The sequence below is a fragment of the Varroa destructor genome, unplaced genomic scaffold (assembly GCF_002443255.2).
Source record: "Varroa destructor unplaced genomic scaffold, Vdes_3.0 BEIS01000004.1, whole genome shotgun sequence".
NCBI classification, from domain to species: domain Eukaryota; kingdom Metazoa; phylum Arthropoda; class Arachnida; order Mesostigmata; family Varroidae; genus Varroa; species Varroa destructor.
In genome coordinates this window covers 36,302,771-36,320,470 of record NW_019211457.1, presented here as the reverse complement: position 1 = coordinate 36,320,470, position 17,700 = coordinate 36,302,771, and the positions used below count along the sequence as shown (strand labels likewise).

Here is a 17,700-nt window from a genome sequence, read left to right as displayed (position 1 = left end):
ATAGGCTCGATAGCCTATGTAAGGTTTGAAGCCCGCAGCCAACGAAGTTACGAGTCATTCGAGCGCGTCTATAGGTTTCGCTCTATAAAAAGGGAGAAAGGAAATCGACCAAACTTCGCTAAAAAAAAATAAAGGACGGCCCAAAGACGGGCAAAAGAAAACGCGGGTGTTGAGCAGGTAGATATTCGAGGATAGTCGTTTGTAGAATTCTTATTTTGATCGAGAATTCATGGTGAATCGAGAAACAGCTTTGTTTGTTGAAGATGCTGGTGGAAGTAGGAAAAGAAGCAGGGCTTTTTAATATAAAATATACGAATCTATTCAAGGGACGATCGTTTCTGTGAAGGTGCCACAATCGTACCGTAAATAAAGACTATGCGCTTTCATAGCTTTTAATTTAATAGCAACCTGATTTTCAGAAGTAGCTAATATATTGCAATGCAATGTTGTGTATTTCGGTATAATAGTACTCTTTATTTGTGCAGTGCACCACGGTCAAAATTGGAGAAAGGTATCGTGTTTATTCCACGTTGCGCATTATACAATTGATGTAGTAATTCAAAATATACGTGATATCTCAGAAATACGCGATATTTATTTGTTGATTTATAAAGATAATTACTACTGCCTGGTTAAGATATAATTGGTCAGAAAAATGCTAACAAAAGGTTTTTGCTAACTCAAGGCGGATCCCTGATCGAGTTTATAGCACCATAATCGCCGGGCTGTTGAGTATCCGTAGGCCAAACTTCAATTAGGCCTAGGTGTACGTTCCAACCCGAACACAGAGACATTTCGTTCCGTGCTGGAAGCCAGCCTTCTGATGGAACGTCGAACGGCGACACCAGACGTAAAACGCTAAACATAGAGACCAAACTTCAAAGCATCTTAACGCATACTTAATATTTTGAAAATATATTATTGATTAATTAATATAACAGATAATAGTATAATTAGATTTCACGTTTCTGAGAGATGAAAGTAGAAACGGAATGGATTGAAAATACAGTGAAACAGTATGCCTCAATGGGCTAGTTAGTATTTGGGCTACTGAATGGCTTTTTGGAGCAGTATCTATCAGCATACGACGCACAGATGCGAAAGCGGCAAACCATAAATAGATAACTTATCGCCCATATTCGTACTTAGCTGTCCTGTGTGTACGTTATTTGTGTCGCCTACTGGTATCATATAATACTTAACGATAATATATTTTCGCCGCTTTGAAAATAACCCGATTTCGTTGCATGTTTACAGAATCTCGCAGATAAAAATACGATTGACTAAATGATTTCGCAATTTTTTTTGTATCCGCTTTTTTGGGGGCAGATCTTAGTGTCTTGGCAAAATCATTGTTACCTACATGTAGGCCTTGCTTAACTTTCGCAATAATGTCATTTAACTGTTTCATAATTGGCGCAATCTTTTTTTTACTGTGGGCCTGAGCGGATTTTTGCTTTTTATCGTAGAAAATATTGTAAATTACAGAGAACTTTTGCGCAAATTCCACTCATCTTCAAGACGCTCTATTAAAAATCGGAGTAAAAGTATTTCAGCCACTACTGTCCAGTGATAGCCAATACCGCCAAATCTTAGCTTTTCAATAACACCAACGCCGACCTGATTCGATTAATTTTTTCTGGGGTCTGTAACCAGCATCAGATATGTGATCTGATCATATATCTCACACATATCATTATGTGTGCATATTCAAACGGACTTTCTTAGTTGTGTCGGTGGCTGACAGGCTGCTTATCAGCTGCTCACGCTATATTTACACTACCACATATGATTTCGGCCAGGCTACACTTATCCGGCAAGATGTCTTCATTTCGTGGCCGATACCCTCAGCACCCAATGAGTTCAACTTTACGACACGCTGTTCCTTGTTAGCGCGTCGGGTGGGGCTTCGCTGTTTCAACCAGCGCCTGATCGCAATAGGCCGCGCAAAGTGGATTCGCAGATCCGTGGCTGACGAGTTACCAGCTAACATATTTTCTGGTTTTCACCCGTCAGCCGGCACACGTTGCAATCGCGTATATACTCGTATATTCTAGCTCATGTCCACCTGGCTGGAAGATAGCGTATTCGATGACCTGTGCTTTTGTTTAGGTGACCTAAATTGCAAGTTGGGAATACGAAGGCCTCGATTTAATTTAACAGGACTGGTCGTGATCTTCTCTGGCTATTCCGGTACTATGTGGCTTCGTTGTGAATAAAACCACTAACCATCTGTTCTTCGCGTATTGTTGTCGCTCATTGAGGTCTGGCTAGTAGTAGATGTGCCTCGAGTGATGCACTAAGTGGCGGGCATAAGGATTGGTAAATCCTTCGTAACACACCTGAAGCCTACTAGGGGCTAATAGCACTAGACAATCGTAACCTGATGGGATTGCGCTTTGATATGCCGTCTCAAAACAGGTACATGACTCGATGTTGGCGTTGGGTTTCCCCCACGTATAGTCTTTGATCATCCGAACTAAATCGGCGTAGGTATTGACTTTGGTGGACCCGGATAAAATTCGCGAAAACAGCTGATTTCGCGGCTCTGCGGACATTAGGCAGGAATACACAACATTCAAGCTAGATTTTCGACTCATCCAGTGGCTCCAAAGGTCTTTCCATTTTTCCTGTAGCGGCAAAAATAACCTGACCATGCCCCATGGGGCAGTTTCAAACGACTCTCGTGACATGCCTCGCAGGTAACCAGGTCGCAGGCCGGGTAGCCAGCCACGATCCTCACTTAGGCGCTTAAACCGTTCGACCCACATCTTCAGCTGGGTCCCATCAAACGCCGGCAAAACCGCCCAATCACCCAGACACTCGATAGGTCGAGTGCGTATTTATTCATATATTTATACTATAATATTTGATATTTACATAATAATAGAATACTAAATTTCTTATTAGCAATCATGGAGTATATGTTTGTCACTGGAATGAGAACGAATATAAAAGTAGGTGCTGGAGCTTTTTTTTTCTGTAGATATACAAGTAGTTCATCTGTGTCTGCGACGGTCGCAGCGGTAAGCTCCTTAGTGCAGCGCACACTTTGTAGATGGACACGTAAGAGCTGTCTACGAGCCGCATATCAGCGGCACTGTAAACTGCCCCCCGACGCCCCTTCTGGCGTCTATGTATATAAATGAATCTATCGAATATATTGAACAAGCTAGCACCAATATGAATGATGTACAGCGCTTGGAAAAATGCAATGTAGCTCTATGATTATTGGAAAATAAATCGGTATTGGGTCGCTGGGGAAGTCGGCGATGCTCTATCATTTCAAAGCTGCGATTTAGCTATAGTAGATGTGTTGAAATTATTGGGCCGTTTTTACTCAAATGTTTGACAAGCAAAATTTCTGGAAAATTTCTTTTAACAATTTTATTAAGATAAAGGTGCTAAATCTGCGCAGATACTTCAAACAATTGTCCCGATTGATGACCAACGCATTATTATAAGAGACGGCAAAAAGATCGTTCGACGTTTTCATTCAGGAAATTCCTATATAAAACGTTTTTCCGTAATTGCCGATCGATCACTGAAAGGGTTGATAAAATTATTGCCAACGTTTAGCAAAGGCGGTACTTGGGTAGCCATTATACCTTAGTAAATGCTTCACGTTCCCTTAAAGCGTTTTCTAAGCAAAAAACAAATTCAACGTTTGATTGATGCAAGAGAATTTACTCAAATATATTGTTACCTAAGAAACTCTACAGATACGGAACTAATCAGGCTATTTTCAAAGCGGCTGACCGCAAGTGATTTATTGCCGCCTAGTAAAGCGGTTGACTCAGACCTGTAAACTACTGACAAAATTATAGCAAATCATTTAAAAAAATCTCTACCGGAACTAATTAACAGAAGAGACGTCGTTCTCGACCATAAAAACGCCAGGCCACATGCGTTTTTAGCTATCCGGCAAAAACTGAACAAACTTCTGTGGTAAGTTTCAATGTATATCTCTTACAAATTAGATTTTCTGTCCTTTGTTTTGACCTGTGCAGAGGTTCTTCTATCATGTTAATCCTATATGAATGAAAAAAACAAAAACCACCTATTATCGCCACATAAGTTCTACAATGATGAGGCTACCAGAGAAACGGCAGAAGGTCATCGATCAAAGTGGCACATATTTAATTTCTGTAATATTATTTTAAAATACGAAATTCTGGCTTAAAACTGTCGGTGTTTGTCAGACGACTTATAATAATACATATATGCCATCGGTCGGAAACTGACGATGTATCGATTAGCGGTTAAAGCCCTTATGCCTGAAGCGCGTGTGAATTAGCAGTTATATATTCTGTATTTTTTGCCTGTTACACTCGGCCATCGCCGCTAGCAGTACTACGTGCACACAGCATTGGTGCGTCTTTTTTGCAGTTACGTTTTTCGTAACCGACCCTGGCTTTAGTGCTACTGACTAAGCACGATCTGACATCGCATGCAAAACCGGTGACCTGTCTCTGTAGGCGGCCGATGACTTCCGCGTTCTTCATCTCGTTCTGTGTCTTTTATAACCGAGCAGAAATCGGCTTCGGGGGCAACCGTTGCTAGCTGCGCTCGAAATTTTCTACTTCGGTCAGTTTCACGAATTTGATTGAACATGGAAAACTAGGTAGTGTTGAATATCGACTAGCGGGTAGATAATATTATTATTAATATATTCAAAGTGGAAGCTATTTGTTAGTAATTAAATGGTCATTCAGTGTAGAATACAAGTGACTCACTCTATCCTAACGGCATTGAAATTATGGCCTGCTGATAATTCTGAACGGTATTTAGGGAGTCTTCTTCGACGATAATTTCTTCATGATTTGAAATAAAGAATAAAATACGTTTCTTGCTATGAGAACACCTCAGAAATTAGCAAAGGTGTATCACGAGGTATGAAGTTTTACTTTAGCAGAAGATTTACCTAAGTTACAATTGTCCTTTCAGTTCCACCGTCATCTGAAGACCTCACGCATAACCGTCAAGTCGCATAGCAGCAACGATACCGTTCCTTGTAAAGCTGAAGTTCTGTTGATAATAGTTTGTCTCTAAGGCCTTCCTTAGTTTTCTCTACAACATCGCATCCTTCAGGAAAATACAGATATCGCGTGTCCTATTTTATCTTCGTTTATGCAGCCGGATAAACCGAGATTTAGACAATGCCAGAGGCCGATATGAAGACTTTGGGCCAATCCGTATATATATACCTATATAAATGGCAAGGTGACGACGGGCAGTATTTTAAGCAAAAAACAGCAGGAGGAAAGTCGTCAGATGAATTGATCGCCTACAGCAAAGATGGACCATTTCCATTCGACAATTATTAGCATAATTTAACATATACAGGACGTACGTACGTACGTACGTACGTAGCCAGTGGTGGTAACGACACTGCTAGCACAATAATAGTATACATTAGAGGAACTTTTGATTCGTGATACATTGTATTGCCACAAAGTCAGCACAGTTCCCCGTGAATTGTGGAAAAGATAGGTTCACGTTGGAAAATTATTGCTTTAATCGTTAGTCGTATCGATAGAGAACTTAAGTTTACTCTGTGACTCTGCCTATAATTTAACTCAAGGACGGCAATCACAGCGCAAGTTCTGTACCTTAACCTCGCAAATAATTATATTAAGTCTAGGTAAGTCGCGTAGAATAAACTCTCGTTTTAGAACCTGTAGAGAGTGGACTATCCATTGCTTTGCTAGCGCACGGTTATTGTCAAAAAATAGGACAATTGATTTATGTGTAAAACAGACAACCTGACAAAAGTTGGATTCCGTAAAAGAACTGTCCCTGTAAGGACGTGTGATCTTTGCAGGTGTCAGACACGCCTAACTGAGTACATGAAGAGGTATATTTGAGTAAAATTGTTTGACCTCTCTGAAAAATTGTCGTGCTATATATAAAAAAAATGCCAAAATAATTAGCAAGCGTGATAAAGTTTTTAAAGCGTGTCAAAACAAGCCAGCATGTCTCATGCACGTCGATTATAGAAGCTGAATAAGGCATATGCTCCGGAAAGCACTGGATAACGAAACGGAAAAAATGTTTGAAAATGCCTTTTCAAAGAAAAAGAGGCTGATGCACCTTACACGTATACGCTGACCGGCCACACTGTGCATTTCTAGCTGCGTTGAGTATTTTTTTGTATTACGGTACATTATAGTTGCAGTATTAACATCTATTGATACTGACAATACATTAAGACCGTTTGTCAAAGGTAAAATTTCATCCCGAAATTTGACTAGGGAAAAAGTGACTATTAGCCTGTAAACTCTGGTACAAGTTTCTATTTCTACGGTATTTTTCTTTCGGCCATTCAATTTTCGTAAGAAAAACATTTCGAAGATCATACAATATAATGCATGTTATCTCCTCGCCTGATGTAGGCTTGGCTTTGATTTGTATGCTCGAGTGTACGTAACGGAATCAAGCAGTTTCAAGGATTTCTAAAGGTCCAGTTAAACAATCAGAGCGAGCGAGCAAGAATAATAAGTGTGAGACTTCAATCTCAAGTAGTAAACAGCCAAACTAATAATTCGGACCAGTAGTAATGGTAGCTTCGCGTACCTCGCCAAGGGTGGCGCGCTACTTCAGTAAGACACTTTAATTAACTTCGGCGTATACAACAACCTATCCTCGGGTAGATTTTTTTAAGCTTAAAACACGTCAGGGCCTTGGTTCAGCGCTACCTTTATATGAATCAATGAAGTGAATTAGTTGTTTTGTTGCATGACTGATATCTGTAGTGACTACTTCCCTAGCATGAACTTTGTTGGCAAGCAGAGGCACTCGTAAGCTCACATCAGACTTGTTACAAATTGCCCCACTGTTGTATTGTTGAGTTAAAGTTGTCAGGCTAGCGTTTGATATCGCACATATATATATCTGGGTCAGCCAAGCTCAGCAATTAGAACGCCCGACAATGGATCACGCTATGCGCCTACACCTTAATAAATTCCTATTGATTTTTTTTTCAGCACTTAAGTCATGCGACCTTTGGGCAGTTAATTACTCGATGCATCGATAGTGTACACCGCGTCTACGTAAGGTAAGAGTTGCATTATATAATGTATGCACATATGTACAGCAAATAACTATTACTAGATTAAGTTGGATCAGCGTAACGGGCTGTGACTATAATGAATTCTGTTTACTAACGCAATTACGCCTAGAAAAAGACTAATGGGCGTGGGCATCCGGCAACGGGGTATCTTTATAATGATACGAGATTGAACGTTGCGTAATTAAGCCCTGCCTTTTGAACATGCTAATACAGTGATTATTAAAGTATTGAGCCTGTGCCCGAGCTTTGTTTTAGTGTGTTCGGTCTGATGAGATAATTGGCTCATGATCTCCTCGAGCGCAAGTAACACGAGCAGGCGTTCTGTAATTTTTTCTCGTTACGTGGCAGCTCCATTGTCGACTGGGTTTAATCATCTAGACTCTGCCTCTTCTTTATAATTGCCCTTAGGGAAAAGCCTAAGACAGCCATTAATGCTACTTAAAATCGAATTATTAAAGTGTTTCCTTTTACTATTAATTGTCATGGCCATATGACCAGTTTAAGTGAAATATAATACGTGGCCAACGGAGAGCATGCGTCTGCTGAGGATACGTTGCGTTTACTTCTAGAAAAAACTAATTAATAACCCCGGGTAAACAACAATATCCGCTTGGTAACAGTATGTTTATAGCTGGACATGGATCATCATAGCGTTCGATGTTGCTCGAGTGATAAAATCACCAACGCCAACTCTGATCGTCTGTATGGTGCTTATACCAACATACAACAAATGCATATTTTGTGAGTCATCTTATATGGCCCGGATGGTTCCGGTACGTTATTCAGATACCATGCTATTTCAGATTACCTAATTAATAATTGTATTGTAACGCCCACACAGTCTAGTGGTCACTAGCGGAAAACATAGTGGTATGATGGTACCTTATGATTTTTGTCTGCTAACCAAACTAGCTCTATCGTTATTGTTACAACGACTATCATACCAATGTGTATATATATATATATATATACACATTGGTATAAGCTGGGCAACTGCTAGTTTTTCTGCATGGATTAAGTCGGGCAGTTACATAAATGGATCCAGCAAATGGAACCAATGTTCGCTGGTTGGGATGGCGCGCTCGTATAACTTTGCGAAAATAGCCAAAAGCGATGTTAGAACCCACTCAATTCATAACGCCCCACTCCTGTCTGGTGAGAAACAATTAGTCCACAATGACCACGATAAGACTACGATTCTGTTTAGCAGCATATCTACACGTACTATTGTAGAATATGGGCAGTTGAAACTTGAAGACGGGGTTTGGGTTTGATCAAATGAAAAATGAAACTAAATGCACACCCATATGCATACAACGAGTTGACCATTTTCTGTGCTAAGGTTCGCTTTCGATATCGTAGAGTGTCGACAACTACAAAACACCATGCAAGAAGCAGCACTCAAACAGTAGCTCATTCCATTCAGGAATGCGGTACCAAGAACGTTGTTGTTGGCCTGAACGACACTGAGGTATGTTCTCGTGTCATCGTCGCTATGGGCTTGGCTTCCGCGCCTCGTTCAAAACCAACGAGTCGAGTCTGATCCCCCCCCCCCCCCCAAAAAAAAACAACCGTCGTCGCTCTCTAAGACTCTCTCTGTTGCACCTATCACTGGAGCTACCAATCCGATTTTTTCATACGCTGCTCTCGTCTTGCCAAGAGTAGCAGCTCCATTAGCTTCGATTGGATGCTGCCGTCCCGCTGAATAGGGCTATATTATTAGGTTCTTCTTCTTCTGATGACTGACTCGTCAGTCCTGCTGATGTCAAACGGATGGACAAATGAAAAGATAAACGCTCTTCACATCGTCGCTCACCGAACCGTCGAACATAGGACTTGTTATTTCGATCCATTATTGATTCATTTGTAGCTCTCCGTTTATTGTAAGACTATGCTTTACAATCTGCTTTCGCCATGTGTGATACACCCTGAGACCAAGTGAGAGAGAATGAACTATTTATATTCGATGAGAACCTACATCAAGTTCTTATACTGTTCTCGATTTCTAATAATAACTTGATTATGTTTGGCTATGGATTACCATTAAATCGCTGTTAGTTAACTGCAAACATACGCGTTGCCGAATTCGTAGATTTGACGTCATCGGCTCACCATATAGTATAAGAATAAATCATTTTCATCAGGCACTACACCATATTTACCATACATCGAAAATGAAAAACGAGAAAAAAGCGTGATTTATTTTAGCGAAGAAAGATGACGGAACTCTCACCTTCTTCGCACACAGAGGACATAGCCATTTGACTTTTTTAAATAGCTAACACAGTGATATATAGAAAATGATTTTAACATAGATTGTTATCTGTAATCGTTCGATGGCTTTATAATTTATTTTGAAAAGAATTAAGCGCGAACCGACACACAAAATTCCAACATTTCCGAAAAGATCTTTAAGTGTTCAAGTGGTACGACCTAGTTTTCTTTGCTTTTTTCATTTTTTGTCACAGAGGACACCATCTTGGACAAGTTAGTACACCACAAGTTAGTAGTAGTAGTAGTAGTAGTGGTAAAAAAAAAAAAGGGTTGCATTTCTCCGAATTCGGTTTGCTGTAACGGAAGTCGCATTTCAAGATTGTGCAATCTTTCAAAAATAATTTATGCTACCGATCTTCATCTTTTACGACCCCTCAACTTGATTATGTTTTTATTTTTTGCGTATTGTATGACACTGCCAATGCCGAAGTTTATCTAAAATCCGTAAATCTAGCTTTCATTTAGAGTATCTTCAGTACAATTTATACAGTTGTATGTCTCTTTCTCTGTTACGATGGGTGGAAAGTCTTGGGTTTAGAAGTTTATACAAGCATACACGATAGTAAAAACATAATCAGTCTATTTCGAGCGTTAAATTCGGCGTCATTTTACGAATGACAGTAACAATTCTTTTATTACCTTCATTTCTACCGAGACACCGACGATGTATGAATACAAAGGTCTCTAGAGAGAAGCGTCGCGTAGCCATAGGTGCTAGTTTGTATTCTGTATCTGGCCGTGATTAGCGTAAACAATGAGAAATACAAGCCACCATAACACTATCACAATACTAGTGACCTTTTCATTTCAAAATATGAAGCTTATAAATTATATTATTCATTACTTTGAGTCGTACGCGTCCCGAAAAAAAACAGGTGTCCCTACTTCAACTGCTGCAACACACCTGTGTAGAAAAGAAAATTATTTTGTACCATGAATAGCGCGAAGGATCTCACGCACGCATGCACACACAGACTCACTCTCGTTGTGTTTTTCTATTGCTTTGCAATGGGTGTTTTCCGTTGTGCCAGTGGCGGAAATAATGGCCTTTCGTGCTTGATGGTAAAAGGAGCATTAAGAATTATGTCAGCTGTGGGTTTAGTGTTGAACGTACTAGCACTGAACTAGGAAAAAAAATCCACGTCACCGCAATGGTTTGGATTAACGGTTATTTGGCGGTCAAATTAGCTGTCAACCGCGATCTGAATATCGCTGATGTGTAATATGGCCTACGATGGAGGTACTCCCTGTGACCTTTCGGAAGAAAAAAGAAACACTGTAAGAAGTCGAAATACAGAAAAGTAAATTTGCTAGCTAAAGTTTAAACACTAACTATTATATTAGTATTAGCTTTGAGAGCCTGCAGAAAGGCACGTACGAGCGGTATATTAAAAGTTTTTCCTTTTTATGAACTCACACATCCCATAGCATTGTCACTAACTGGTTCGACCAACATTGGAGCACCACGGTGTCTTAGAAACTACACATATACAACCGACGAATAGCGACAATTGTTTTATTAAACTGTTCGGACATATTGAACTAATAAATAATCATATATAAACATATAAACTAATAAATAGAAAGAACAAGCAGTTCGATTAATTGGCATTCTTACTTCATTTGTCTAGCTTAGAGTACAGAAATGATTCCCATAGTAGCAATACCTGTGCGCGGAAAAATTCAAATTGAAAGCGCCAGGAGACGCGTACCAATAGGGACGAATCAACAGACCACCTTCAGAATAGCATCCTAGCGAATGTTATTTACGGGTGTCTTTTGCTTGTCTGCTAAATTTCACTTTCGCTAGGCTGGAGGTGTAAAAAGTAAATTCAAGGTATAAAGAGTAAATTCAAAATCGAGACGGTCTTTTTCGACCATGAAAGCCTTCGTTGCTATTGCTGCTATTTCCATTCGCGCGCCTGCTGCTATCGCTCGGATAGGTCATTCAGCTAAAATTCCAACTGGACTCTCTGTCTCCTTCCGTGGCGGACATGTTTGTAGAAGCTTCATTTGCCTTCTTTGTTGCTATTGGACAGTGTGGCGTATTTGGTGGCATGCGGCACGATCACACCGATTCTACCGTTTGTCTATACAACGTATTTAACAGGTACTGCTAAGTGTAAGTGAGTTATGTAGTAGGGTTGTTGCATGCTCTGTAAGTTAATTTTTTTAGTCTATTTTCCCTTTTAAGGGCGTTGCTAACTACTAATTTTCGTGCAATGGGTAACACTCTTTGAACATTACTGCTGAGAGCAACGATGTTATCAACTTCGTCGCTGACGAACTTGGTTTCCACGCTTCAATTAGGACCAACGAGCAGGGAACTGCTCCCAAGGGCGTTCCGGCCGCTTCGATCTTCACTCTTGAAGTTGCAGCAGTCAATAAAACCATTGCTGCTGTCCCTGATGCCATAGCTACCGGTGCCATACACGGGTGGTCAATCTGATCGTGCCTCGTGTTCAGTTCTCAAGTACTCGTCTTTTCCTGAACTAAAACTATATCTGGCGGTGGCTTTTCATCCACTGTCTTGACCATGGCTCCTGTTACTTGCCTGTATAGCTTCAATGAATGTAAACTCTTATTTTGCAATTGCATCTGAGACGTTACCTCATCCGTATTTGTTTTTTTAATTCGTTATTTTTTTGCAAGCTACACAATTATGTAAGCAGACAGCTTTTTTGTTATCCTCATTTCAGTTACCAAGGTTAAGTTACTAAGATGAACTAAACTTATGACAATAAGAAACATAGAGCTTTAGTCTTAAATGGCAGATGATTGCCGAATAATCAGGCCTTACGTAGCTATCAACGTCTATTAAACAAGTTATATAACATCGGTAACACGCATGTTGAACTCGTGGTCAAGCTGATCGCAGACAACACTTTGCATTTGTGTACCTTACTTGTATGCCCCTATCAACTATTCCATCGTGAAACGTCGGCGGATTTAGACCCTTAAGAATGCAAACCAGCGCAGCGGGATGTCACGATACCTCCTAGCGAGTTCGTTATTGATAGCATCTAGGGCAAACGGTCAGTCACCGTGATACGTTATCAATAAATGTACCGCCAATCAAATTTCTACCTCTCTATAAGCGTCATTTGCTAGCTGGCAAACGGCTCTCACGTATTTCATACAGTAGACATTGAGCGCCTAGAAAATTTGTGCGCTAATTGTATGCAAAGATGCGGATAGAGCAGACACCGCTCAAAGTTACCTTGGCTGATTTTAATATTTTAAGCTGTAAGAGATGAGTTTACCTCCACAAGTTGATTGACAACTACTTTAGTAAACTCATATTCATTGAAGTTGCTCACACGCAGACCACCAATTGACATCGTCGAAATATCAGAATCGCTACCTTTACCTGATTCTCCTCTGATCGATGAAAGCCGCTAACTAAAGTTCGGAGTTTTTCGATAGGGTACAGCTTTTCTGAACTGAGAGCATTGCAATGCATTTAGTCGTGTTGAAAGCCACAGACGAAACAAGCAGAAGGAAAAAATATTCTGGTAGCGTAAAAAATATAAAAGCGCATAAGCGCTAATGGCGAGAAATGTCTTAGGGTAAATTAGGTTTCCCTATCGACCTTGCCACGAAGTTAGTAAAAAGCAAGCTGAAAGGTATTGCCGTCGGTGTTTAGTCGTAAATAATACTGTGGATATCCAGTGGACAGACGTCGCTATCAGCACCTGCACCACAAAAGCTTGGTACCTATATGAGGGAATCGTTATCTTCGAATGGGGTAACCAGGAGCGCCGCTTATACAGCTCCTCAATTCTTCAGTGAAGCACACTTCAGTTATTTATCAAGCTACAAGGGTAGATCGAATCATACAGATGGTTTATCATACACATTAGCTCTATGCCTTTTTACAAACGAAACAAAATACACTTTTCTTTCATTTTGCAAGAACATAAATAATACGTTCAGGTAAATTGGAAAAAAGTAAAGCCGACAAGACAAACTCTGGACGGCTACCTAGAAATAGACCCTTATCTATGGTTAACTACCGTTCTTCTCCCAAATCCGTGTGCAAACTCTGAAAGTGGCACCACAATAAAAGATCATCATTGGATGCAGTCGGAATTGTATCTAAAACGTTTGTGACCTAAATCTGTACGTCGATAAGTTATATAGCTTATGTATTTTTTTTTTACCCAAGTATTAAAGAAGATATCTATAGAGCTTTACAATTATCTGTAATAGTTAGCTAGTTTCAACGTATTAATTTCTTGCGCCAAACAGACGCTTTTCGTCGCGGATCGATATAGGCGAAAACAATGTTTAAATATGCCATACTGGGTTCCTAACACCAACGATGCGGTCATACCAAAATGAATGCTTCACTAGATTCTCGTACGAAGGTCGTCGACATATACACATTTTTTTTTATACATGTTTCGATGCATATTGTTTGAATTGACAACGTTATAATGAAATATCAGTGCATAATAAACATCTTAAGACAGTTTATACAAGAAAAATTTGACATTAGCTTAACAGGTAGAGTTAATTCTGAATTCGGAGAACAAAAAAGGTTCTTATTAGCCCAAAAAAATTTCTACGTGAGTGAGAGAGAGCAAACGGCTGTTTGTGTATCTTAACATGGCGTAAATATGACAGAGAAAGAAAGTCGAGTATTGGTTATCCAAAGCGAGATGATCTATGACCTTGAAGACCTTTATGGCTTTAATCGCATGTTTACCGATGCTTTTGCCGTTGCTCGGGCTGGCCACCTCGGCGGAATCCCCACAGCAGATCTTAGCGTTGAAGATATATGTGGATCATTATATTCTGTAAGCTGATACTGACGCCATATATTTGCAATCCGGAATTTGATTCGTAATAGAGTTCGTACCATCGGCAGCTGTGCAGATGAAAATTACTAGCGTATGTCTGCGACACGTAGTAGACGAAGTTTCAAATAAACTTCACACTGTATATCATTCGAGGCAGAGAAAGATGGTACACTGGCCGATGTACTCGGTATCGAGTTTAAGGCTGCACGCTATTTTAGCAGGAAGTAAAATACTCACAACTCCTATGAATGGACCTATATATCGACCTCAAGTTGCCACCATGCGGCAGCTAACTGCAGTAATTGATTGTCTGTAGTAACTGATAATAGTACTGTGTTCTCACATACTTCGTCCGTTGTCTTATACACACTTGATACGTTCGTGAGTGTGTGTCGGTAGAACTTAAAAACATGGTGTTAATATTTTGCCTCAAAGTGGATCGAAATAAAGAAGAGTTTCATATGAACTGTTTGGTATGATTGCTGACCAAAAACGAATAATTGTCTGTAAAAAGATTGGGATTTTCTGTAAAAATAGGATGGGAACATAACGTAGCTACGAGCAGCTTAACTCACTCGCACCTGACTTTTTACTGTTACAAAAAAACACTTGGGATTGTTTCTACTAGAACGTATCCAAGACTTCAGCTCGACTCGAGGTCTTTTGTCAATTAAGTGGATTTGCACTACAAAATGCAATGATCATTACAACCTAGATCTTTACAGAACAAAAGCATTTGTTTTCCTTACATAGGCAATAAAGTAGGTTGAAGTGAGAGAGGCCTCACGTTTTTCAGTTTCCACACGTAGAAGTTAAGGCGCCATATCTATGCAATGGACTGGCGCAGTGTCATTATTTATTGACTTAAGGCAATCTCTAGGATAGCACCTTTTGTCACTTGGTGAATTTATATGGCCTAATACCTTTAGTAAATGATTATGCCCATGTCCGGGAAAATGACAGTAAAAAAAAGTAAACTAGCCTAGTTGAGAACTGTTCGCTTTCTGGGCACGGCAAACTGACACTGGACATTATGTCGATGCATGCCTTGGATGTGATAAAACGGAGCTGGGTTTGTACTTGGTTTTCTAACGTAAAGAAAGCCCATGCCACATGCTACGACTAGAAAGTAATTGAAAGCAGGACGCTCGCAGTATCGTTCATCTCGGTGGGCTGAAAAAAATGAATTAACAGTAAACGTGTATACATGCGTACCATGTCCTTCACTAGAACTTTTGGTTTCACGAATGTATGCTATTTCATGAATCAGCTGTTATGTTTCACTAACTAATCATATTGCCTTGACACGGTTCAAATATTTAGAGTCCAGGCAGTGGCAGGTCTTCGTACAGCTGGCAGCACTTGGCTGGTCGCTCGTATCGTTCGGGGGTCGGCCACAAGGGCGTTATTGTCGGTGAATATGGGCTGAGCGGCACTGACGGACGTATCTGTGTCGTGCACTACGTGGCCGACAGATGCCGTTTCCGCGTCTCGATTAAAACCAACGGACCCGTAAATACCCCCCACGCCGCTGGCGATCACTATTTCCGTGGTAGCCACCGTCGCTAAGACTAAAGCCGCTGATGTCCCGATTGCTGAGCACGCCTCATGCACTACCCCGTCATTGCAGCTTCTTCTGTCGAACACGGCCGCGGACCCTCTCTCGTTCTCGCTGTATCAGCCATCGCTAACGTCGGTCGATTTACTGCCGTTGCTGCTGGATATGGCCCCAGACTGTAGCCGATAAAAAACACCTAAGCCTTCGTTTGTTTTCTTTATGTCTCCCTGCATTTGCCTCCACCAGTTTCACGCTAGTTTATCGGGACTTGTCTGTCTGTTTTTTATCCATGCAGTTCCGTGTTTTTTAAAGCTATATTAAACAAATACGTGCTTTAGTCGATAGAGTATTTACAGTACATCTTGTGAGGGCCAACTACTTGTGATCTGTAAAAAATGCTAATAACTTTAGCCGTAATTGTATGGATGTCGCAGTGGAATCTCTAAATGACAGAGATTACTTGTTTGTACCCAGATAAACCCATCTGATCTCGTGCTTTGTTTGTCCTTGCCAATTTTTGTAAGTAGAAACTCGTCCACGCTTGCAGGGGCGGACGGATTCGTTGAAGCTACAAAAAATGCTGCTACTAAAGTAGCTGCCAAAGGGTCGGTAAGCATTGTTACCACTTATGTAATTACCACTCTACCTTATTAGAAATAATCATATCGGATCAAGAAGAGATGCAACAAGAACCTAAGTTGAAAAATGCTACCTCTACCCCACACTGTATGTTTCCTTAGCACAATACATATCCTACTTAAATTGCAATATATTTGACGAGTCAGACCCACGTTTAAAGGCATCACATATGTTGGCTAGCAATTGTGACCTTTTTTTGCCTCCGCTCATTGTTAAGGGTTATAGCATGTTGTTAACAAGCTTGGGAGTTCGTAATGGCGTGTTATCGCCCATTAGATACTTAAATTGTATTTCTAGGCACACTGAAAAGTTCAATGAACAAACACTGTTGAATAGGCCAATGATGATCTATGAAAGTATATTAGTACACTTGAAATGAGGGGAAAAAAGTCTCAGAGTCGTTCGTTGTACTCACATTATATCCTTGGATCGTTCCGCGCGCTTCCGTTGGTGCCTTCCATGTGACGAGTGTATATGTCATATTTCGTTCATCATTCGAAAAACACTTCATTTGGACCTCTAGGGGGGCGCCTGCAGCTGGAAACGTTTGTGTTTGTTTATGCACTTTGATCTACTGTGTTAAATTGTAGTTTGTTTTGGTAGAAAATCAAAGGGAAAGTGCATAAAAGCTAAGTAATGACTAACAGAATATATCACCACTAAAATATATTCACAATTCTCGTATTTTTATATGATAAACGTTTGAGACTCAACAAACGAGAAGCTGCTCTTTTTTTGATAACTGTCTTAGCCTATACGGGACCTCAAAACCAGCCCATGCGCTGGAACTTGTAGAAAAACTTAAACTTTTCCATGCTAGTAAAATAATTCATGTTAAGGGAGGAAGAAAGCATTAGCTCCTAGCGAAACCCTTGGAACGAACCAGTTATACCCATGTGACAGCATCTTTGCCAATGATTCTTATCACGTGACAGGCCACTATCATCACTATGGTAACCGAACGCACGCAGCGGAGTACGTGCACGTCGGAGTATGTTCTGGTTGTATGAGAAAGCGTAATAAACTGTTTTCAGATGACAACGTATGGTAGTATAACAAGATTTATTTAATGTATCGCTTCTAGAGTTCTTTTTTCGATATCCCGAAGCTAAAATCATATCACCAATTTGATAGCAAGCGTGCCATGTATCCATAGTATGTATATACACTACAAAATATGTATTTTTATGTGTCAACTACACACAACAAACTACAAATACAATAGTAAGGACGTTTTTAGCAGAATGTTTTATGGCCCTTGGTTATACTCTTCTCTAGTAATAACCTCTCTCGTTAGAGTATCAGAAGGAGCAGCTTTCACCCTTCTAACCAATGCAAATGTTTAGGTCTAA

General features: G+C 40.2%; 1 protein-coding gene across 3 annotated transcripts in view; it reads right to left on the bottom strand.

Annotated features, from left to right (window-relative positions):
- The window catches only part of Ptp69D (Protein tyrosine phosphatase 69D), a 577,123-nt gene that overhangs the window by 24,342 nt on the left and 535,081 nt on the right, over positions 1-17,700 (bottom strand). For all 3 annotated transcript variants that reach the window (XM_022805022.2, XM_022805023.2, XM_086988022.1), the window contains exon 7: positions 16,764-16,885. In XM_022805022.2, coding sequence (XP_022660757.1) covers positions 16,764-16,885 — 122 coding nt within the window. The remainder of the gene's footprint in view (positions 1-16,763; positions 16,886-17,700) is intronic.